We start from the raw sequence: 23730 nt of genomic DNA, 5'->3' as shown, positions 1-23730 counted from the left end.
TCATGATCTTCCTGCCTCAGGCCTCTCCAAGCGCGGAGGTTACAGACGTGCCTGCCCCCACAACCAGCTGCTTGGTGCCTTTATAACATTTTATGCTGGCCCGAGGCCACCCATGTAGGACAGAGTATGGAGTCTTTCACCCGCTACCTCTCTTGGGGGCTCCCGTTCTGTTTGGTCAAAGAACATTCTTGCTAGGGAAAGACAGTACATAGGATACGTTTCTTTCTGAATGACCCCAAGTTGGGGGTCCGCCGTGGCCCAAGTGTGGCAGCTGTGATGATGAATTCGTGGTCTTAACTTTCACATGTGTGTTCTCAGTGTGCTGTTGCCTGGGCCTCTGAGCAGCTGCAGATGGCATGAGTTAGGCCCACGGCCCTCCCCTGCTCCCTTCCTGTGGGCTCTTGTCTCGGGAAGCATTTTTGTTTCGGCAGGCGTGCCTTCCATTCATGGTGCTTCCTCATTCAGTCAGCCAGCATTTACAGACTCGATTCCAGGTGCCTGGCCCAGGGGCATGAGGAGTGGAATTGGATTCCGACTCTGCCCTTCAGCAGTCCAGTGGAGGAAGTGACAGCCAGGTGCTACCCCTGCCTGTCTTGTTGGCCTCTCACACACCTGAGGCTGGAACCCACGTCCCTCTCTGATAAGTGATGCGGCTTAGAGTTGAACCCAAGCCAGACTGGTGTATACAGATGTTGCCTTTCTCTCTTTGGAATTCACCTGTGGAGCAAGGCCAGGTACAGGAATATTAGTGTGTATGGCGTTGACTGTGTCTGGTCACACTGAATGGGTTATCTCTTGGCTACAGGTATTTATTGGGATACCATCTAGGGAAAGATGAGTCAGATCCTTAGAACTGGCAGGCTGATGCTGGAACGTGCTGGCAAGGCACTCACTTGTATCTCACAACTAGTCTCAATTCCAAGTCAAATCTGTGCAGGTCCTAATCCACATCACCCTACAGTGCGCCAAGAAGGCAGAACTGCCTGTGAGCGGGCACGCATGCCCACCAGGAACACACCAGAGGCCTCAGGTACCTCACAGAACAGCTCTGTGAATCCCGGCTCTTTCTTCCTCTGCCCAGGACTGTGAAGGCCTTATTGTCCGGTCCGCCACTAAGGTCACTGCTGATGTCATCAACGCGGCAGAGAAGCTCCAGGTGGTGGGCAGGGCCGGCACAGGCGTGGACAATGTGGATCTGGAGGCCGCCACGAGGAAGGGCATCCTCGTCATGAAGTAAGTTGTGGAAGCTGAGGTGGGCGTGGAGACCAATAAAAAGAGGGAAAGAAATGCTTAAATGAGAGCCAGGTAGAAAAGGTCTTTCAGAGTGCTGTCTGAGCTAGGCCCCGGGTTCCTAGAATGGTGCCTAGTTGAGCTTGGTTGTTCCAAGGCTGTGTTCTGCAGTCTTTGGGTGTGGAGCTCGCCCTCCTATGGGGGACCTCCACCCCCCACCCCCGCACATCTGCAGCTTAGTGTAGGAATCAGAAAACTCTAGGTGAGGTTTCCCTGGTTTCTTGCTCCAGTCTGGCTCTTCCGCTTTGCTAGCTCAGTGGTTCTGCACCCGGTGAGATGCCCACGCTTTCTTGATGGAGTGGCACCCCCCTCTTGTCTCTTCCTTCATTTCCCTGCCCCAGTCTGAAGCGAAGATCCCAGTTCCTTTCCTAGCACTTTGGGCCCCAGAAGAGAGGGGACCCTGCTAGTGCTGTGTTTGCAGACGCCCAGGGACAAAGATCATGGCCAGTTTGCTTCTGCAGTGCTGTCCTGAATCAGGCACCTGAGTGACACAGCCATTCCCAGCCCACTTTGCTGACTCCCAAGTCCTGCTGTGCCTCTCCCCTGCCCCCAGGAGGGTGGGGGACTGTTGACAGAAGGACTGACAGAGGTCAGTACCTGATGGTGGAAGTGTTAAAGGATAACCCACTCTCCCTGCTCTCTCTTCCTGCACAGTCCGCCAGCCCCACTCCTTCCGCTGCACGCTAGCCGCTTGCTAAGGGGGAGAGCTAAAAGCTCTGTTGTCTTGCACAGACAAGCTCTTAGAGTCCTTTTGTTTGTTTGTTTGGTTTTTGTTTTTTTTTTCGAGACAGGGTTTCTCTGTGTAGCTTTGCGCCTTTCCTGGAACTTGCTTTGTAGACCGGGCTGGCCTCGAACTCACAGAGATCCGCCTTCCTCTGCCTCCCAAGTGCTGGGATTAAAGGCATGCGCCACCACCGCCCGGCTCCTTTTGGTTTAATGGAGTTTCTTAACTCTTTGTAACCTTCATTTCTAGCAATGACCACACCCAGTAGAGGAAGCAGGAGGGTGAATGTGTGTTAGGTTTGGGGTGTTGTCAACATTATTTGTTTTTTTTTTTGTTTTATCTTGTTTGTTGTTTTTGAGGAGTAGGCTTTTTCTCAGTTCAAAATAGATTGAGTAAGAAGGAGAAACCGAACGGGTAGAGGTCTTGTGCCTAATACAAGCCAGGTGATGTAAGGTGATGGGTTTCCCCGATAGCAGGCTGACCTGAAAGTCATAGACTTGTTTGGAGGCTCACGCTAGGAAGGAGCAGAGGAGCATGTCGATAGATGGACCCTGAAATGAAAGAGTACTGAGCCAAACCACCCATCCATTTTCCCATCACAGGAGATGCTTCCCTGCCTTGTGCGTGTCTGAGGGAGGGCCTCTTCCTGGGGACAGGGGGCCGAGGTAGCCTGATTTTTAGGGCAACAGTATCTGTCAGAGAAGCCAGAATGGGAGCTTGGGGCTGGAAGCACAGAATACTGGGTTTGTCTGGCTGGGTCCACTGACCTCTCTTCTGTCTTTAGCACCCCTAATGGGAACAGCCTCAGCGCTGCAGAACTCACCTGTGGGATGATCATGTGCCTGGCCAGGTAAGTCCCTGACTCCTCTGGAGATCCAGCCACCTTCTGGTAGGTCAGTGATTACTGCTCGGCAAGCAGACAGACATAGAAAAAAGGTACAGCTGTCTCAGTACGCAGATGCCTTGTAGCTTCTCAGGGGGGTTGAAAGTAGGCATGGGAGAATGGATGCTAACTCCAAGCTCACAGAGAGTGTATACACCATCTCCCTTCCCTTCCTCCTACTCATGACCACGCCTCACACCCACTGGATGCTGTGCCTTCTCTATTCCCCAAACATTGAGAATGCTTTCGGTACCCCAAGTGCCGTGTGTGTCCAGGTTACTGCTAACTTGTTAAGGATTGAGAGTTTTTGGTTTAACTCTTGTTAATTCATTCAAGAGACTCTGGTTTGGGCAGCTGAGCCATGGCTCCCAGTGTTTACCTGTCCTCTAGGCCTATATTGTAATGTATGGAATAAACATCATCCATGTGCCTACCTGTGGATTCCTATCTAAGGGAGCTCTTCTGGCAGGATTCTGGGCTGTGTGGGCCTCCTGGGGGAGTGACCCCAGTCTAGTGACCAAGTAGATGGAACACACAATATGAACTCAAGTCCTAACAATCCAAGCAGTTGTTTGGCAGACATGACACACTCCATAGGCCTTTCTCATGTCTCTGTGATACAGGCTTTCTAGTAAAATGGGGCCTGAAGCCTGCTGTGACTACAAGATTTTCTCTTTCCCATCTTCTCCCTCCTGCTGGGGAGTTAGGCTTTGCTCTAACTTCTCCCAGGACTCCTTGATAGCAGTGCAGACTTTTCAGTGAGGGGGGGATGGGGAGGAGGGAGCAGCAAGGCCAGCGGGCACAGCAGGAAAAGTCTCCGCTAGGGTCCCCGGGTCTCCCCGTGTGTCTGAGCTGTGTCCCTTCGGGGAGGACTGTACAAGCCCCATACCCTAGTTTCAGCTTGCTCTGTTAAATTGGGTGACCTATTTGTCTGAGAGAGTAAAGGAAGTGTCTCTCCACACCACTTTCTGACTCTCCCACCCCGACCCCTGAGGTGAAGAGCTAGGAATGGTCTCCCTCCAATGCCAGGGCCAGCTTACCTCAAGGAGTAGGCAGGGTCCTGTGAAGTAGAGAAGGCTGCCCTCTCCCAGCATCCCTTACTGACGCCCCTCATCCAAGGTGAGCCTAAACTGAGCCATCTGTACCCTGTTGGGAAGGAAGCGCTTGACTCATAAGCTGGTGGGTGTTCCGCTCTTCAGGCTGCTCTCCGACTCCTCCTGTAGGCAGGAATGAGCTCCTTCATTCAGGAGGTGAGTCGTGTGGACCCCAGCACTCCTCATGGAGTCCAGCGTAGAGAAGGTGTGCTGTCCACACCCTTCCTCATCTCTTCTTTATTGTCCCAGACGCGGTCTTGGTGACATGTCCTACAGTGAGATCCTACGGTTAAATTCCAACTTCACCCTACCTGCCACTTTCTCTGTTTGATCCAGAAAGCGAAACAACCCCAGACATGGCAACTCAGACCTGCATAGGAGCCAGTCAAAGGAGAGAGTCTACGGTGTGGTGGGGGGGAGTTCCAAGGCGTAGGCAGAAGGGTGGTGGACGTGTCGGAAGTATCAGGATCCTTTAGGGCAGAGTGGAAGGGACTGTGGTACCCACTTGCCTCAGGTTTTCTGTCTTGAGGTTTAAGAGGGAAGGATAATCAGCTGCCCTTTCTTTAGAAACAAGAGATGTTGTCAAGAGTGGTCCTGATGTGGAAGGAAACAGTCCCCGGAGTGGTTGGCACATCTGTCCCTGTAAACTGTGGCCGTCTGGCCAGTGCTTACGGGAGAAAACTTGCCAGACCCATGCGTCCTCTCTCCTTGGTACTTGAGTGACTGAGGTAGATCAGAGTCTTTCCCCCAGCCTCCTGGCTAGAGAGGGTGTCCTCTGGTTCCCGAGTCAGGCCCTGCCAATGCTCTTGCTGGCCCAGCACCCCTTGCGCACAGTGTCCCTGACCCTGAGCCTCCACGCCCATGTGGAGTGTGGCTCCCAGGAGAATGACTGACAGACCGACGGCGGCTGTGCTGATCTGTCCTCACACCGTCCCCCTGGGCTGTCAGGTGACCCTACTGAACCTGCTGCGTCCTTGCAGGCAGATTCCCCAGGCGACAGCCTCGATGAAAGACGGCAGGTGGGACCGGAAGAAGGTGAGCTGTTGCTTTGCCTCATTCCCATGCGGGCTCAGCGCCCAAGCCCCACTCTTGGTCCTGACCTGGACATCTTTCGTTACCCTTTTTGCCTTGTCTGGTTGCAGTTCATGGGGACAGAGCTGAACGGGAAGACACTGGGAATTCTCGGCCTGGGCAGAATTGGGAGAGAGGTGGCCACCCGAATGCAGTCCTTCGGGATGAAGGTAAGAGGCTTCCAGACTCTTTGGGCGTGGGCCTTTCTGAAGCGGCATCTGAAGACATAGCTAGGCTTGGGGGACGCCGAGGCTTTGTCATGCCCGGATCTCTAGAGTCTCTTATTAAATAAGCTGTTAAGTCAGGGAGAAAGGGACCGCTGACCTCTCTGTTGGGACATTTGAACTCAAAAGCTGAGAATACTGGATACAGGTCCCTCTGCTCCTGGGTATCCATCGCCGGAGTCTCAGTGGGCCAGCAAGTGTCCTTCTGTGACACACATCCTTTCCCGTCATGCTACAGGGCCTCCTGGTTTTGCTGTGTCTCCTCTCTGTGATAGTTTAGAAAACAAACCAATTTATAGCCTTATGCCAAGGCAGTTATCTTTCTGTCCTTATTTCCCTCACTGTCCCAGCAAAGATTAAAGGTGGTACTAGGTGGACGTAGTGTCACATGTCTGTAATCTCAACATTTGGGAGCCTCTGGTAGGTGGCTCATGAGTTCAAAGCCAGCCCGGGTTACACATAGCAAGATCCTTTCTTTAAAATGCAGGCTTGTTTGCGTGTCCTGATATGAGAAATTACTAGACAGCTTCAGACCTGTCTCAGAAGTCACTGTGAGACCCTATCTTTTCCAACTCTGGGAGCCAGGAGGTTCCTGGCTGGGTGAAGGCTGTGATCAGTACGTGTCTGCTCAGGTAGGCCAGACTCCTCACAGCAGCTGCATGGGTGCCAAGGGGCATTCCATATTTAATGTGGTTGTTGAGGGAATTACAGGGACTATGGATCACACCACACAGCAGGCTTTAGTTAAACATGTAGAAAATTGTTTTGACAGTCATCAGTCATTCCAGGTCTGGGGAACCTTACGAAGAGCTATTATAGAGCTCCCCTGCCTCCTCCCTGCTCTTCTCGTAGTCACCGACCTCCTGTCTTAGCACGAGAGTGGAAGTTATGGCTTGAGACTGGCATCCAGAATTTATAAGAGTGTGCCTGAGGACTCACTGACGGGATGGTGACCCAGCCCCCAGGGCGGCATCCCCCTCTGCCACACTGAGTGTCTTCTCCTCCACCCTTCACACATTTATTTACATCACACATCTTTCTAAAGCTCAGGTGTGTGTATTTATATATTAGGTCCCTGAGAGAAATGGGCCTGGCTCAGCAGCATCTATTGATGATGAAAATCAATCTCCCCATGGCCCCCTGCAGGTGGAGGGGGCAGGGGGTGCCATGAGTCATTAAGAATACTGTTTCCTCCTTCCTCTTCTGAGAGAACCAAGGTCAAGATCTATCCCCAGGAAGAATTCTGAACTAAAGGCTAAGGCCCATGTCTAAGCAGGGCTAAGCACGTGGAACCAATCAGCTGACCATTTCATTGACATGCATTGGCTTGGGGACAGACAGTAAGGCTCGCCACCACCCCCGTGACTCCCATTGTCCCTGTGGCATCAACGCCCAGACTTTTCTAGCTGTCGAACATTGTCTCCAGGAGGCCTTGGCAGTAGCGGAATCAAAGAGCCCCGTTTTGTTTCCTGACTAACTGGTGAGAGGGAAGCCCTTCCAGCCACCTGGTACTGCCCAGCTGCTTCCCCCCTGCAGGGGTCAGCCATGTGGGGCCTTGAGCATCAGTGTCAAGAAGTCATAGATACTTCTCAGGCATGCGTTTGTTTCATAGGGATGTCTAGAGCCTGTTCATTTCAGTGTTGGTCTGCAGCTTTGATTGTATCCCACACAGCATGCTTGAGTGTGTTTAGGATAGAGTCTAACTATGTAGCTCAGGCTAGCCTCAAACTTACAGTCCTCCTGCCATAACCTCCTGAGTCCCGGAATTATAGGCATGCACAGCCGTACCTAGCCATGTTTAACTACAACCCTGGCTTTGAGGGTATGTTGCCTTTACTTGGAGCTTCTGCTGTCTAGCTGTCTCTGAAGGATCAGTCCTGCCTGTCTCGGTTTTGAACCATTCTTTGTAAACCCCTAAAAAAACGGCTTGTCATGACCTCCCCCGACAAGCCTCTTCAGCACTCCCCTGATCAGCTGACCACCCTGAGGTGTTCCTGGGCTTTAGTGAATGTCATCTTGGGACAGGGAGATTGTGCACCATCCAAGCTCCTGTCTGTGTCCTCGAAGCCACAGGGGAAAAAAAATGACATAGTTCTAAATATCGAGAATAGGAAACAATGATCACATTAAGAAATTATATTACTCTGTGTGTGTGTGTGTGTGTGTGTGTGTGTGTGTGTGTGTGTGTGTGTGTGTGTGTACGAATGCTCACAAGAAGGCACACGTGTACCCTGGTGCACATGTGGAGGCCAGACAGACTGTGAGACCTGGCTCTCTCTACCTTGTGGGTTCCAGGGATCCAACTCAGGTCATCCACCCTGGTGGCAAGTGCCTGTGTCTGCTGAGCCGTCTCACTGGCCCTGAGATCAATCCTTACTAAGCTCACTTTCAGACTCGTCTTGTCCCCTTTGACAATAGTAATTTAGCTGGTAGAGCATGGAGATGTATAAATATCTCTTTACCTGGACTATTTTTAAATGTGGGAGTTTTGTTTGATTTGTTTTGGGGTACCAGGCTTTGAACCTAGAACCTCACGCTGGCTGGCAAGTTGCTGTATCCCTGAACTACGTCATCAGACCCTTTCATTATTTTGTCTTGAGGCAGAGTCTTGATGAATTACACAGAGTAGCCTGGAACTTACAACCTTTTCCCCCTTGGCTCTGAAGTGCTGGGGTCACATGTGCCAGGATGCCCAGATTAAAGTACTGTTTGAATTATGTAACAGATGCATGTGTTCATACAGAGAACGGTCTCCTGCATGAGACTCCCCTTAGTAGCACTAGTTTGGCATATGTCACGCCAGACCACATTCCCTGTGTGTTCGTGGAATGTGTACCTTGCCCAGAGAAGGTTGCCGGCCTGTGTAGAACACAACATCGCCTATGGTGTTGAGGTAAAAACACAACTGGACCGACCTACTGTGTTTTTAACCTGGGTGTGGAATGCTGTGGTGTGGATTACTGGCTGTTCCACCAGTGATGCGCACTGGAGTTTCAGCCAAGTCCTCTTCCATAATCCCCATGGGGATAAGCCGAATGCCCAACTCCCCCTCCTCTCCCCCACCCCACCCCACACCCCACCCACAATGTTAGAGCAGTTAGTCTAGGGTTCAAGGAGGGACCTTGTCAGGCTGGCAGGAAGTTGTTCATGATGGCCCAGAGCTCTGCCTTATCCACCATTCTCACCGATAGCCCAGACCATGCATCATGTGTGGATGCCAGAAAGCCAGGAGAGGTAGGTAGTTAGAGGAAGGGATTCCAGGGCAAAGGGGGTTGACATTACAGGTCAGGCTGCAGCCTGCTGGTGACCTGACTCATCGGGCCTTACCCTCTGTTCATATTTTGAGCGTTTCTGCGATGTGTTGCTAAATAAGAGCCGTAGTTATTGACTCAACCTGTGTGGTGGAGCATGTTTGTGATTGGAGAGACTTCGGGAAGAGCCAGAGTTCAAGGCCAGCCTGGGCTGCACACTGAGATCCTGCCTCAGGTATCCAGAAGAAATAAGTCCTAGAAAACAATCAAAGGCTGGAACGCTTGGGCATCCTACCAGGAAGTTAGCTAGAGTGTCTCTCAATGTCTGTAGGAGGGTCTAAAAAGTAACTAGACAATTTGGACTTTGGAGACATTTATTAAAAAACTTTGAAAAAAAAAAAAAAAACAGTGGCTAACAGTGTTGTGTCCTGTGGAAAAGGCAATATGACTTTAGCAGCATGGAAGAGGAACGGATTCCAGGGCAAAGGTGGGTGACACTACAGGTCAGGCTGCAGCCTGCTGGTGACCTGACTCACCGGGCCTTACCCTCTGTTGATACCTTGAACGTTTCTGCGATGTGTTGCTAAATAAGAGCCGTAGTTATTGACTCAACTTGTTTATGCTGGCATCTCTTAGGATGTGTAACCAGGCCCAGGCCAGCTCAGAGGTGAGCCCTGTGCTTCCTTACCAGTGTCCCCGAGGGACACCACCGGCATCTCTTAGCAGTGTCTTTGTGACCAGTGTTGTGATGAATCTGACCTCAGCACCCGAGGCCCCCGGCGGCCCCGTTGGTATTTCCTGGCCAGCTTCTGTTTCCTAGGGTCGACTGCGTCAGCTGCCATGCTCACAGAAACGGAGGCCCAGCAAGGTCAGCTACAGGCTTAAGACAGTAAGACCAGGAAGTGAGAGTTCACTCAGGTGTCCTGGCTTCCAGGGTCTCCACTGTTTCCACTCGTGGCCCACATTAAGTCCCTAAGCGGCCACTGCTCAGCCACACAAACGGCAGATGTTTTCTAGGGCAGGCAGCTCTTACCACAGGAAAAAAAATCATTGCTACTTTATTCCAGATTTTTATTTTTACATTTTTTTTTTATTGTGTGTGCCTGTGAGTGTGCGTGTGTCATGGTGTGTGGAAGTGAGAGGATAACCTATGGGAGGAGTTGGTTCTGTCCCCCCACCATGTGGGTGCTAGGGATCAAACTCAGGCGTTCTGCCTTGGTGGCAAGCATCCTTAGCCACCAGGCCATCTCACCGCCTCTGGCACCTCGAACCCTTAACTGCCCTAGAACAGTGACCTTCATACCTCCTACAGCCTCATGGGACCAAGGCAGGAGAGAGGAGGCGGTGGAGGAGAGCTGGGGTGGGGGGTGGACTCCGGGCCGTCGCCTAAGCAGCTTTGAGGTAATAGTTTCTGTAAAGTTTGTGTATAAAATCCACTGCAGTGGCAGAAAGATTTCGGATGCTCAGTCAGAACACGCTGTGAGGGAGAGGAGGCTCTGTTCTGGCCAGCTCTGCCTTGGAGCCCCTTTAACTTCCAGGCCGCGGTTCTCCATCCTCTGTTGAAGCAGCAGAGCCCTGGAGCTGGACGATGAGCCTCCCGGCTCTGCCTTCTGTAACACCAGCAAGGTGATGCAGGGACCATTGAGGAAACACCATGGCATAGCTACTTTCCTACTTCTCTGATAAAACGCCGTGACCAGAAGCAACTTGTGGAGGAAAGAGTGTATTTCATGTACCAGCTTGTAGTCCATTATCCAGGGAAGTCGGGGCAGGAACCTGGAAGCAGGAGCCTGAGGCAGGAGCTGATGTGGAGGCAACAGAGGAGTGCTACCATCTGGCTTGCTCAGCCTACGACGTTCTTATACCACCCAGGACCGTCTGCCCCGGGGTGGCACTGACCACCGTGAGCTAGGTGCTCCCACATCAGTCATTCATCAAGACAATATCCCACTGTCTTGCCTAAGAGCAGTCTTAGGGAGGGATTTTCTCAATTAAGATTCCCTCTTTCGCCGGGCGGTGGTGGCGCACGCCTTTTATCCCAGCACTCGGGAGGCAGAGCCAGGAGGATCTCTGTGAGTTCGAGGCCAGCCTGGGCTACCAAGTGAGTTCCAGGAAAGGCGCCAAACTACACCGAGAAACCCTGTCTCGAAAAACCAAAAAAAAAAAAAAAAGATTCCCTCTTTCCAGATGTGTCTAGGTGTGTGTCCAGTTGACAAAAACCAACCAGCATGCTCCCAGGCTTCTGTACAGTAGGCTATCTGAGCCTTCTCAGGACGTGTAGGAGCCAGGCAGGCATATGGCGCATGGGCCTGATGTTACTCCGTCCGCTTTGGCCAGCATGATTGCCTCCTAGTGTGAGACCTCTAGCTCAGCTCGGCTCTTTCATGCCCTAGTTATCACTAGTGGGAAAGACAAAGCAGAGCTTCTCCCAGCCAGGTTCATTCCTGGCATGCGCCTGCAGATAAGTGAGATGCTATCTCTCCACGAGGAAGCAGCTGAGCCCATGCTCTCTGGCCTCTGAGGACAACACTCGCTCTCTCCTTTCCCAGCCCACCACCCTCAGACCCAGGCACCTGCTGGCATAACAGGGCCGGTGGGCCTGGCGGTCAGCCCCGAGCCCTGCCTTGGTCCCCAAGAGTAGAACAGGCCAGAGGGTGCTGTGAGCTCGCTCAGTCACGCGTGCCTTTGCGATCTCTGGTGTTCTTGTTCACTCCTCACCGCACATGAGAAGAAAAATACATCTGGATTAGAGATGAACAGGGCCATTGTTCTAGTCATCTCTGGCGCCGGCAGACAAAGACGAATTGTGAGGATGAGGCCAGGGATTCATCTCTCCCCCCTGAGCATTTCCTTCTCTGTCCAGAAATGACATCAGAGGGTAATAAAAATGTTTGAATAGGCCCTCGAAATCCATAAGCCCTTGGTGCTCTGTGCTGTGGTCCTCAGAGGGCCACAAAAGCGGTGTCTCTCCTGTAGCCTTCCCTGGTGGCTGGGACGGGGGAGGGGAGCTCCTTGGCTTTGCTTATGAACAGGGCTAATGATGCAAAATGTGGCCCCGAAGTGTTAACTTATTCAGAACCATTCGGGATTTTTCTTTTTCTTCCCCAGAAGCTCTTAAGTGGGGAAAAAGAAGTCTTTGTGTTATCGTAAGGCAGGATCTATAGTCCCCTAATTTCAAGTGATTCCCACACCTCGTAGCAGAGGACTTGAAAAGCACAGGAAGGGGAGGAAGGATTCCTCTCCGCAGAGGCAGCAACCACTCAAGGATGAGGCCTCATTTCTTCGCTGTTTTCACTCACGCCTGGGTCTGCCGTGAACATACGCCTGAAGGGTTCAGGGGGGTTCTCTCAAAATATTTTTACCGTAGCAGTGTTAGAGCAGTGGGTGGCTGAAGTCATCTCTCCAACGGCTCTTATACTGGGGTCCTCACCCACCTAGAGGAGCCTGACGTACGCTGGCGGCAGAGTTGTGATAAGAGCTGAGCTCAGGAGAGAGGCCTGGGAAAGCCTCCTGGGTAGATCAGGCAGAGAAGGCTTAGATCTTGGTTAGTGTAAACACCACACACACACACACACACACACACACACACACACACACCCCATACCTGCTTCCTAAATCTGCCTGGCTACTTGGGCACGGCCCTTGCAGGGACTTGGAAGAAGCTGAGCCTGTGTTCTCTGGCCTCTATGGACAATGCTTGCTCACTCCTTTCCCAGCCCGCCGCCCTCAACCCCAGGCACCTGTTAGCATAGCGGGAATGGTGGGCCTGGCGGTCAGCCCTGAGCCCTTCCTCGCCAGCGCTCCTGTCTCAGGGTTTCTGAGTTCCACTTTGTCCAGACACACGCTCAAGGTTGGACCTTGGTGACAGGTGACAGGTGACAGGCAGCCTTCTCCTCTCTGGCTGTGCTCCCTCCTAGTTCTGCAAGCTTCCTTCCATTGACATACAGCAGGCAGGAGAGTGGCCCTGAGCGCACTGTGTTGTCCTGAGAATTACACTACAGGATTCAGTTAGGCTTCGCGTGGTGCCGGCTCCTAGCAAATGCCGCAGTTACGGATAATAACAACGCTGAGGGTAAAGATGCCTCCTCCTTTCTCTCGCTCCTGACCAGACTGTCGGCTATGACCCCATCATTTCTCCAGAGGTCTCGGCCTCTTTCGGTGTTCAGCAGCTGCCCCTGGAGGAGATCTGGCCTCTCTGTGACTTCATCACTGTCCACACTCCGCTCCTGCCCTCCACCACGGGTAGGCTCTCAATGTGGGTTTTCTGCAGATGCCGTTGAGCAAGTATAGAAAGGGGCCTGCCCAGGACCTGCTAAGCACAGTGACACTTTGTCACAAGTCCTTGCCTCCGAGGGAGGAGGGCTGAGCTAGCTGAAAAGCCATGGGTGTGTGAATGAACTGGACACATAGGCCACTAGCCTCCCATGTGGAGGCTTCACGGGTCAAACAGCAGGGGCTTTTTGATTCTTGGACCCATGCAAAGCACCTTCATCTCCAGAACTTCCTGAGTCTAACCCACATCCCGTACAGGGTGTATGATCTCAGCATCTGGGAAGACAGAGGTGAGGTCAAGGTACCTGTCCAGCAGAAGGAGGCCTCTGGGGAGAGGTGGATTGAGGGGACCGGTGCCAAGAGAGGGGATCAGGAACGTCACAGTTGGCAACGTCTCCTCTTTCCTCCAGGCTTGCTGAACGACAGCACCTTTGCCCAGTGCAAGAAGGGTGTGCGAGTAGTGAACTGTGCTCGAGGGGGGATTGTGGATGAAGGCGCCCTGCTCCGTGCCCTGCAGTCTGGTCAGTGTGCGGGCGCCGCCCTGGATGTGTTTACAGAGGTAAGTGCTTGCGGCCTCCCTGTCAGGTCGGAGGGGAAAGGTGAGGAGCCGCCAGGCCGCAGGCAAGAAAATGTAGCATCTTGCAGGACGGTAGCTCACTGTTTGTGGCCGGGAGGAAGCTGTGCTGCCAGGAAACACACCTGTGGTTTGGAGGAGGCCTTTCCACTGTGCTGTCTGTCTTCTGCAAAGCCCGGGTCTTAAATAAGACCCATTCCTGGTCAGGCTGTTGCTGTCCTGGTAACTTGGGGAAGACAGAGGCAAATTGATGAGGCCAGGGGTTCTAGACATGGAAACGGGAAGTTAGTGTGTCGTTCCTGATACTTAAGTCAGCCCTATGGCCAAGGAGATGGCCTGCTCAGTACCCAATAGCATTCCTCTTTGCCTCTTCCCTTCCTAGGGAGGGCCAGAAACCCAGGGATGATGGTAGACCCCAGTGTGGACTGCTCTCCAAGCGTGTGCAAGGGCTCAGCCTCGGCACAGAGTGCAGAGTGTGCACCTCCACCAATCCCATGGGCCCCTCTCCTCACAGATGCTATCACTGCATTGGGGCTCCTCGGTGTGACCCCGGGGGAGGAGCATGGACTTTGGCATAAATGCAGGTTCTAGCTGTGAGGCCGTGGCAGGTCACTGGCCCTCTCTGAACCCCATAGTGCTCGTCTATTTCCAGCCCAGGGTGCGTGGTGTATCACAAGCTCCCCTGTGTATGACCATCTTCCTAATAACGCACTTCTTCTGCTGTTAGGAGGCTGGGATTCAGAGGGTTGCAATTCTCAAAATTCAGTGTGAACAACAGTGGAGGGTATATAGCCAGTCCACGGCCAACTTAAAGCTATCTCTCTCTGGGCAGGAGCCACCACGGGACCGGGCCTTAGTGGACCACGAGAATGTCATCAGCTGTCCCCACCTGGGGGCCAGCACCAAGGAGGCCCAGAGCCGCTGTGGGGAGGAAATCGCAGTCCAGTTTGTGGACATGGTGAAGGGGAAGTCTCTATCAGGGGTCGTAAGTATCTCTCCATGGGACTGGGGCCTGGAGTCCGGGAAGAGAGCACAGATAGCCACAGCAGCTCCGGAGTAGACAGACTCAGCCCTGGGAACTGGGTCCGAGGCTGAGCTTGTGTTGGCTCTCCGAGTGGATGGGCAGAAGCAGCCCTACTTCAGTCTTGATAGCCAAGGCCTTGGAGCCGGGAGTCGGGTTCTGAGCCGTTATATTGTAGCCTCGCAGCAGAGATTGTGAGCCTTCCCAGGCTCAGCCACCAGTAAAAGGCTCCTTTGTTGTCCACATGCCTTGGGAATGAGGGTGTGTTGCTAGGGTGAGGGAGCAGGGCCCTGTGTGTGTGAGATGGGGGGGGTATGCTCAACACTCTGCAGCATTTCCTTGGTCAGAGCTCACGCTGCCATAACAACCCAGTCTTCATACTTCCTAAAACGTTTGCTTAGTCTGCTGAACACCAGATCCCCACCACCGCTACCCCCCCCACCCCCCACGGAGGCGGGGGTGGGGTGGGGTGTTAGGGGACACTGAACTAGGAAAGCACAGCTCATCCGGGGGCCTTTCTCCCTCCTTCACCAAGGCTTTCTGGGCCTTGCAGCTCTACCACGTTTTTGTTTTTTTTTTTTTTTTTGCTAACCACATTGTTTTAGGGGTTTTGTTTGTTTGAGGGTTTTTTTTTGTTTTTTGTTTTTGTTTTTTTTTTTTTTACTATGTAGCCCTGACTGGCCTTGAACTCAGAGATCCCTCTACCTCCTGAGTGCCAGGATTAAAGGTGTGCCCTGCCACACTCACTTAACCACATTCTTTTTTTTCTTTTTGGTTTTTTCGAGACAGGGTTTCTCTGTGTAGCTTTGCGCCTTTTCCTGGAGCTCACTTGGTAGCCCAGGCTGGCCTCGAACTCACAGAGATCCGCCTGGCTCTGCCTCCCGAGTGCTGGGATAAAAAGCGTGCGCCACCACCGCCCGGCTACTTAACCACATTCTTATAAACTCTAATGGGTTTGTTGTCTTGTTGATGCTGAATTCTAAGTTCTCTGAGGGCCAAGAAGGCTGACTTAAGTTTCTCTGCAGCTTATGTGAACGCCCCAGGCATTTAATTAATACCCTGCAAAAACCAGTGGGTAAGACTGGATGTGTGAGAGGGGGCTTATGCCTTCCTGGCTGACTCACAGCCTGGAGATAGTACTGGTTGGGCAGAACTATGGTAGGAAAGACCATTTCCCTTAGCCCTCCTTTCTCTAGTTAGACAGCTCAGTTCTATGTCTTGAGATAGTGAGGATGCCATTTGGTCTGTGATGATCAGGGGGGTTTCTTGAGGGCCAGTTGTGGTGTGAGAGCCTTCAGAGCCTGCGGTGACCAGGTGACACTGGCCTGCCTGCCCTCTCTTTCCTCTGCACACCGTTATTGGCTCCTTGAGGCCACAGCACATTTTCCTACCCATCAGGCTACCCAGTGAGTTTCTGAGCAGGTGACTTTGATTGGGGTCCTAGCTGACTAAATGGAAGACTGAACACAACAGACCATCTCTCCCAACTCAGCTGATGCCCTGCTAATGAATTCTCCCCCCTCTCCCCCCACAGAACTCCGCTCTCTCAGCTTTTTCAGGGGCAGGCTTCTGCCCTCTCTGTGGGAACCCTTTGAGGTGGTGGTGAGATCCTATGGCGTTTTCTAACAGGGACTTCTTCACACAAGCTCCACGGAGTACAAAGACAGCGTTGATGTCTTATGTAAGATAGGAAATCTCTTAGTCTCACACAAATGTTAGCAAACTATCCACCCCAGCTGCTGATAGTCTTTGGAAGGAGATGCTTGTATCCCAAGAGGAAATCCCTCCCTGGCTCTTCCTGCGTCTTCTCTAGTTCTCTGTCCATAGCGCAGATGAACACTGGGGCCAGGCTGATTTCCAGAGGCACCTGACATTACCCTGGCATCTTGCTGTTTGTTTTTCAAGACGGATCACTGCACACCCTTTTATTTCACAAGCCTACAGTCAGCGGGCATATCCCTGGGCTGGACTGTGTGGGCTCCACACAGTGGACAAAAGTGAGGTGCTTTGGGGTTTCTTAGCTGAGCATTTCTGCGTCTGCGGCCTCCTCATCCTCTGCTTTTCCTCCCTGTGTCCTGCGGCAGCTTCTCAGTGTAACACCAAAATCTCTCCTAGTGATAACTACGAAAACAAGAACCAGAAGTATTACATTTTTGCTCATCTCATAGCTGCTTATTTGATTTTTTTTCCTTCATCAAAGTTTCTGTTTGTTTGCCAGTGGGGTTGGCGGATTTGGCTTATGTTTAGAGACAGGGTTTTCTTCTGTAGCGACAGCTGGCCTGGAACTCAGGGGAAGCCGCTTACCTCGGCCTCCCTGGTGCTAGGATTACAGGCATGAGCACCGTGCCCAAATTTAAAATCCAGATTCCTAATTAAATCCTTCTTAGATGGATTCTTTCTAAGTAGCCTCAAAGAAATTCTTGGTGCCTGACTGGGAGCCAAAGCAGCCGGAACCACAAAAAGGAGCAGGAATTTTACCTCAGAACAAGGAAGCTCTGTTATTAGGTCCCTGGGAGGGGAAGGGAGGTCCCAGCCCCGAGACCCTGTACTTGGGCCTTTCCAATTGGGTCTGGCTGCTCAATTTCCCAGCATGCCTCAGCACACTTTTCATAGTTGGATGTTTGAAACATAATATAGGATCATTAGACCTGCCTGAGTCTGGTTTTATAGAAAAGTCATGGGAACTGAGCATAGGTGTTCAGTGACAAATGTGAGTGGTCACTGAAAATAATCAAAATAGAGAATAAAATGAACCAGGTATGCTGGCTCACTCCTGTCATCCTAGTACTCAGGAGTTCTGCCAGGCTGGACCATAGAGCGAAGCCCTGTCTCAAAACAACACACACAAAAAGGGCAAATTAGATCACCCTCCCTGAGAACCACAATTCTGCTTCTGCACCATCTGTGGCTCCCGTTTTTATTGAGCTGTCCAGATCCTTTTCCATCACACAGAAAGCCAGTCTCCCACAGAGGGTACCAGTACCAATACTGCTCAATGACAGACAGAAGCCAGGCTTCCGGCCATATAGTGCAGTCGAAGCTTTCTGAGGCTCCTCGGGCTCTGTGGCCCGTCTCACCTATAGGGATAAGTCACTGTTTCCTGGTCGGTGATTGGTGGACATTGTCACCCATCACCTGAGTCGTCCACCACCCCCACCACCACCACCCCTCCCCCCGTGCCAAGTTGACTCTTGGCCACATGGCATTGATTCGGTTGCTCAGCCCTCATTGACTTCTTCCCCGCTTCACCCTGCTCCCCTCTTTCTGCAGGTAAATGCCCAGGCCCTTACCAGTGCCTTCTCTCCACACACCAAGCCTTGGATTGGTCTGGCAGAAGCATTGGGCACACTGATGCATGCCTGGGCCGGCTCCCCTAAAGGGACCATCCAGGTGGTGACACAAGGTGAGTCCGGGTCTGGCTGGGCCCACAGCGTGAGCTAGGGACACCGCTGAGAGACAGGGAAAAGGGAGTGTGGACTCCTCTCTGCTGGGTGTGTCCAGTGCTCACTGCAGATCTAGTAGCAGACTCAGGGGACTTGGGCCCTGCTCTGGGGACAGCTCACCCACTGGGGAGGTGGACAAAAGATGTGTGTAAGTGGGATATAAGCTCCCTGGGGAAGTCTACTTAATTTTCTCAGGTCGTGTTTATGCAGTGTTTTTAGGATAAACATGTTTCCCATGCAAGAAAGACCAGAGAGTTTCATGTAAAAGAGACGGGAATCCATGGAGAATCTAAACTAGCCAGCAAAACTATGTGGGTCTGGTTTTACCTGTGGCTGTGTGCAGCTCGGCTGCCTTGGTGGCAGACCCACCTCTCTGCAGATGGAGTTGGGTGGCTCCCTTCATCCTGTACAGGGCTCCCCACTTCTCTCCCCTCATTGCCTGTTTTGCACCTGACACTTGGGGAGAGATTGTGAGGTTGGACAGCACAGGACAGGCGGAGCCGGAGGATGCCGTGCCCACTGCCCTGGGTACCCAAGCCCCTGAGAAAGCATGGCGGGGAATTGGTCATGTGGTTCCTTCAGTGGCACCTCTCTGCGTCTCTGAGTTTGCAAGGGTCTGGAGTTCCAGCCGCTTGGGGGAGCTCACAGTTTGCCAAGTATCTTCTGGGAAGACAGACAGGCCAAGGAGGATAGTTGAGCTGGTCTCAGTTTGGGAGGCGACTTTCTCAAATTGGTTAAAACATCCTAGGTTTCTCGGCTCGGACCCCAGCTGGCTTATCAGCACTCTGAAGGAATTACAACTGCAGCCTGAAGTTGGGGTCCCTAGGGCAACAAGAGCCATGTAGCCGAGAGCTAAGTGCCAGTGGTCCCCTGCCGCTCCTGTGGTACCTCGTGAACAACCATCTTTAGGGTAACTCTCTGCGTCCCCAGGAACATCTCTGAAGAATGCTGGGACCTGCCTGAGCCCTGCAGTCATCGTCGGCCTTCTGAGGGAAGCGTCGAAGCAGGCAGACGTGAACTTGGTGAACGCTCAGCTGCTGGTGAAAGAGGCTGGCCTCAATGTGCGCACCCTCTTTACTCGGGGCTCTGCTCTGCCACCCCTCTTTTTGTTTGTCTGAGGCAGTCTCATATAACCCGGGTTGTCCTTGATCTCCTGATCCTGCAGCTCCCACCTCCCGGATGTTAGGATTACAGGCATGTGCCGCTGTGCCTAGCCCCACCCCACATTTTAGAGGCCTGTTCACAGTTTCACCCACTGGGTTTGCTTCTTGCCATCCGCCCTGTCTATCCGTGAGAGCTAGCCTTCATTCCTTCATCTGTGAAGGGGAAGACCATGTGTTTGAGTGTAATGGAGTGAGCTCATACTCACAAAACTACCATATGGGTAGATGCAGAAATGCTCTGAATGGGGGTGTAAGGCACCTCCATTTCACAACTGAGGCAAAAAAAGCTGAGCTAGGCCATATCTGAACAGAGCTGAGAGAGGCTTATAAACCCTGGGAACATGTTCCTTCGCCACCCCCCGGCTTCCCTCCAGTGGCTTCCTCCCTCATTCCCCTTTTGGATCAAAGAGTATGTCTTAGCCAGTTGAAACTGGCCGAGGCCATAAGAACAGAGTTCTCCCAGCACTACCCCACTTCCCTCTTTTCCTGCATCCTGCCCAGGCCATTGACTGAGAAGCTGGAGCAGAAAGGGTCAGACTGGTCAGCTACCCAGTGCTTGGACCTCTGCTTCCCACTTCCCATCCTTCCTGGCCAGCCGGGCAGACCCCTGGTCCTCCCTTTATGGGGCATATTGACCGTCCTGAGAAGCTTAAGTCTGGAGACATAGGTTCACGTCATTTGTCCCCAGCCCCAGACTACTGACCTGGTGGCCAGGCTAGATTCCTTGTACATGTGTAATTAGGCTGTGGGAGAGGGTAGAGAGTTCAACTGTGCCTCTGTCTCCCCTCTGCAGGTCACTACCTCCCACAGCCCTGTGGTCCCAGGGGAGCAGGGCAGTGGAGAATGCCTCCTGACTGTGGCCCTGGCAGGGGCCCCCTACCAAGCTGTGGGCTTGGTCCAGGGCACCACACCAATGTTGCAGGTGCTCAACGGAGCCGTCTTCAGGCCAGAGGTGCCACTACGCCGGGGCCAGCCCCTACTCATGTTCCGGGCTCAGCCCTCCAACCCTGTAATGCTGCCCACTATGATTGGTAAGGAAACTTTTGGAGGGAGGCTGGCCAGGCTGCTGAGGCAGAGATGGGGGTCTTCCCTGAGATTGGGCCTTGGGGAGATGTTTCCTTTGGGCCTTTCTCTGTGCCTCAGGGCATGTCTATATGTACATCACAGAGGGTCTTGCAGAACCATTTCCACAATCATAGGAAGAAACAGCTCAGACAGGGGACAGGGGAAGTCAGTGGCTTATCCGAGGTCACAGAGCAGTATGGGCAGAGGTGGGCGGAGTGCCAGCTGCCCCCGGCCACAGCCCAGGTCCATCATGTTCCCACACACTGTCTATATATTCATGGACTGTTCCTTCTACGGGCCCTGGTGACCAGCTTAGTGTACCACAGCACAGTGTGTCAGAGCATCCCTCCTGTGGTGCAACCCCCAGCTGCTGAGGGTTCTGGGTCTCGTCCAGGTTTGGCAGAGGGTATGTCCCCAGACCCTGGGAGGCTTTATTTCACCATTTCGCCAGCTGCCCAGAGGGAGGTTCTCTGCTTATCTTGCTATTGGCCTAGACACTGTCTGGGTATGAGAGTCCCCCCCAACTCCTGCCACCTGATGCTCAGGCTGAGAAGAGGCCGAGGCCAAGGAAAGTCACCTGCCCTGCTTTGTCAGCTCCTTACTATGGAGACCAGCCCCGCCCCTCCTTCCGCCCTGCGGCTTTGGTCACAGAAGCCTGACTTCTCTCTGCTCTGGACTCTTGCTTTCTCACCCCTTCCCCCATGTGCCATGCTAACCTGTGCTTTTCTCCCCGCCCCGCCCCCTCCCCAGGCCTCCTGGCAGAGGCCGGTGTGCAGCTGCTTTCCTACCAAACCTCCAAGGTGTCTGGCGGAGAGACCTGGCATGTCATGGGCCTCTCGTCCCTGCTGCCCAGCCTGGACGCATGGAAGCAGCACGTGTCTGAGGCCTTCCAGTTCTGCTTCTGACCCTGGGGCTCAGCGGCGTCAGCCCCCGGGGCTTTTCTGAAGAAACCCGCTCGCTGTCATCTATAGGGAGAGGAGCTCCACATTCCTGGGGCAGATCCTGGGTACCTGCCCGAAATAACATCTTAGTAAAGAGTCTTAACTCTACGTGGTGTCTGTGCAGTCATTATCCAGAAACGTCAGCAGAGGGTGCCCACGGGCTGCCTCTGGAAGTTTTGGTAGCTGACCAGTAGGGTGTGTAGAGGAAGGCTGGCTTGAGTGTCCTAAAGACAGCCCCCTCCCTTCCTTTCAAAGATTATCCAGAGGCATCTTCCCAGGACCGTAGCTAGGAGTGTTCCAGAACCCTTTCATGTTAGGAGTGCACAGTAAGGACTGCAAGGCAGCAGAGTGTAGGCCAGGCCCTGGCTGGTGCTTGGCTTTCAGGGAATTCAAAATGGACCGTCCCGCACCAGAAGTCTTCTGGGTGTGACCACACACGCAGGTCACACGCTGCAGGAGTGCAGATTCTCCTGGGTCTGAGGAGGAAGCGATTTGAGCAGGGGATGTCTCAGGAGTTACTTTGGACTGATTTTGTGAGCCAAAGGAATGTGTTTACTTAGCAGCTGCGCACAGCAAGCTTGGTGTGAGTTGGACAATGTTTTACATGATTTTCATGGAAGGTGGTAGAATGAACTCCACTCTAACAACTGTGTCTATTGAGAGCTTCTCGCCCCATTAGTGGGGAAGGATTTGTTTCCAGGCTGCCTGCTGCCTGGTACAGAGGCTAAGTCCCAGCCTTGGCTTCCTGAAAGTCTAGAACTCCAGGAGCCAAGGCCTGCTCCCCTCTCAGAACAGCAGATCCTGGCCTTCCTGTAGCAGACCTTGAAAGAGATGGGCCCAGACCAGAGCAGAGGGTCTGACCTGGAACACAGCGGTGATGACCATGAGCTCTGCTGGTTCATCTGTGTGAAGGACATGATGCTTTGTAGCACAGCAGTGAGAGCTCAGTGAATATATAAATACAAGGGTGATGTGTGGGCACACAGGCTTCACAGAGCAGGCAGGCAGCCCCTTGGCACGCTCTCCAGTGATGTCCAACTTGCTGGGGATCCTGATATCAGACCACCCATTTTCTTATTGGAAAGGAAATAGCTGTGTTGGCTTAAAATGCTGACTCCTGGACTCAGTTTGAATGAAGAGTGTCTCAGAGGGGTCACACCCATAGCTGGAAAGCAGGCAGAGGTGGGTGAAGTTAAACATGCAGGGGAAAATGGGTTCCGTTTCCAGACAAAGCGCAGTGCATGCTAGGATGCTTGGGCCCTGACTTGGAAATACCTTCAGGGGGGTCATATGGGAGAGTATGGGAGCATTTCTTTGCAGCGTGTGACTCCCCACAAATTGAAAAAGGATTGATTTTTTTTTTCCCCTTGTTGCTGGATATCAAACCCAAGGCATCATCCACTCATTCTAAGCAATGCCTCTCCAGCTAGCTGCACTCTGGATCTAGAATTAACTTTAAGATTGAGTGGTGCCTTGCTTTCAGAGAATTCAAAGTGGACCATCCTGCCCCAGAAGTCTTGGGGGCGTGGCTAAACACATAGGTTATATGCTACAGGGAGTAGGGATTCTCCTGGGTCTGAGGAGGAAGTAGTTGGAGCAGAGGATGTTGGTGTTTGGGAAGTCCCTTTGGATATATCTTGTGAGCTTAAGAAAGCGTTTGCCCAATCAGTGCCATTCTCTGTGATATTCTACCTGTGGCATCCATTCCCTGTAACTTTAGAGTGGAGTTTCACTTGTGAATATGTTGTCTGGAGTCAGGGCAAGCGTTGGCCTTAAATGCTGACTCTTGGAGTGTCAGTTTGAATGAAGAGTATCTCAGAAGAGTCAAAGGAAGACCTCTTCGGGCCCTATAAAGGCTGATGAGAAAAAGAGCGAGGGACCTGTGTGTGTGTGTGTGTATGTATGTGTGTGATGGTGGTGGTGGTGGTGGTGGTGGTAGACTTGGGGGTATGGGTGGATAGTGATGACCAGTGTGCTCTGCTTGTAACCTGAAGTTGGGCCTTCAGCCGCTGTGTGGTGACAGCAATCATTCACTTAGCCAGCACCTTGACACAATTTTAAATTACATTTTATTGGGGGGTAGAGCATGCATGCCACAGTGCCCGTGTGACTTCTTGAGGACAGGTGTCTAAACTTGGTTTCTTGTGGTATAGGCTGTGACTCCAAGTTTGGTAACAAGAGGACCCTTGTAGGAACTGGTTCTCTGCAACCGTGAGTCCCAGGGATGGAACTTGGGTCACCAGGATTGTCAGCAGGGGCATTAAATCTTACTAAGCCATCTTCCCAGCCCTACACTGTCACTTTGAGATCAGTCCTAGTTGTACCCAGATGACCTCTGGTAGAGGTAGGCCAGGAACCAGCGATGGGACAAAGGGAAGAGAGTCCTGGTTGCCAAGACCCTGCGGTGAGCTCTTCATGGGTTCGGTGTCCCTGTCTTGAGCCAGGTGACCATTGGCTTCTCTTCCCTGCAGACAGATGTCACTGCAGTGATCTAAGAGGGGAGTGTGGTCCTGCAGGAGCTTCTGGCTGAGGGCCCCATGCTGCGTGCTGAGGAGGGCCTGAGCTGGGGTAGGCTGGCGTTGGATTAACTGCCTAGCCTGGGCCTTGCCCGGGTTTACTGGTGGCAGAGTGACATGGTTGTCACCTCGTTTCTTTTGTGTCCCCGAGGCTCCCCAGCCTGCTGGCTTCCCTCTACAGAACCTCTCTTCAAAACT

At 52.7% G+C, this 23730-nt stretch overlaps 1 protein-coding gene across 1 annotated transcript in view; it reads left to right on the top strand.

Moving 5' to 3' along the window:
- The window catches only part of Phgdh (phosphoglycerate dehydrogenase), a 29197-nt gene extending 8073 nt beyond the window's left edge, over positions 1-21124 (top strand). The window contains exons 2-12 of the mRNA XM_052730450.1: positions 1082-1233; positions 2799-2864; positions 4972-5026; positions 5134-5232; positions 12647-12779; positions 13220-13368; positions 14216-14368; positions 17675-17807; positions 18778-18908; positions 19804-20041; positions 20826-21124. Coding sequence (XP_052586410.1) covers positions 1082-1233; positions 2799-2864; positions 4972-5026; positions 5134-5232; positions 12647-12779; positions 13220-13368; positions 14216-14368; positions 17675-17807; positions 18778-18908; positions 19804-20041; positions 20826-20980 — 1464 coding nt within the window. The 3' untranslated portion in view covers positions 20981-21124. The remainder of the gene's footprint in view (positions 1-1081; positions 1234-2798; positions 2865-4971; positions 5027-5133; positions 5233-12646; positions 12780-13219; positions 13369-14215; positions 14369-17674; positions 17808-18777; positions 18909-19803; positions 20042-20825) is intronic.
- Positions 21125-23730: the final 2606 nt, after the last annotated feature.

Source organism: Peromyscus californicus, unplaced genomic scaffold (genome assembly GCF_007827085.1).
Source record: "Peromyscus californicus insignis strain IS unplaced genomic scaffold, ASM782708v3 Scaffold_9__1_contigs__length_137607984, whole genome shotgun sequence".
NCBI classification, from domain to species: Eukaryota; Metazoa; Chordata; class Mammalia; order Rodentia; family Cricetidae; genus Peromyscus; species Peromyscus californicus.
This window is presented reverse-complemented; position numbering and strand designations above follow the sequence as displayed.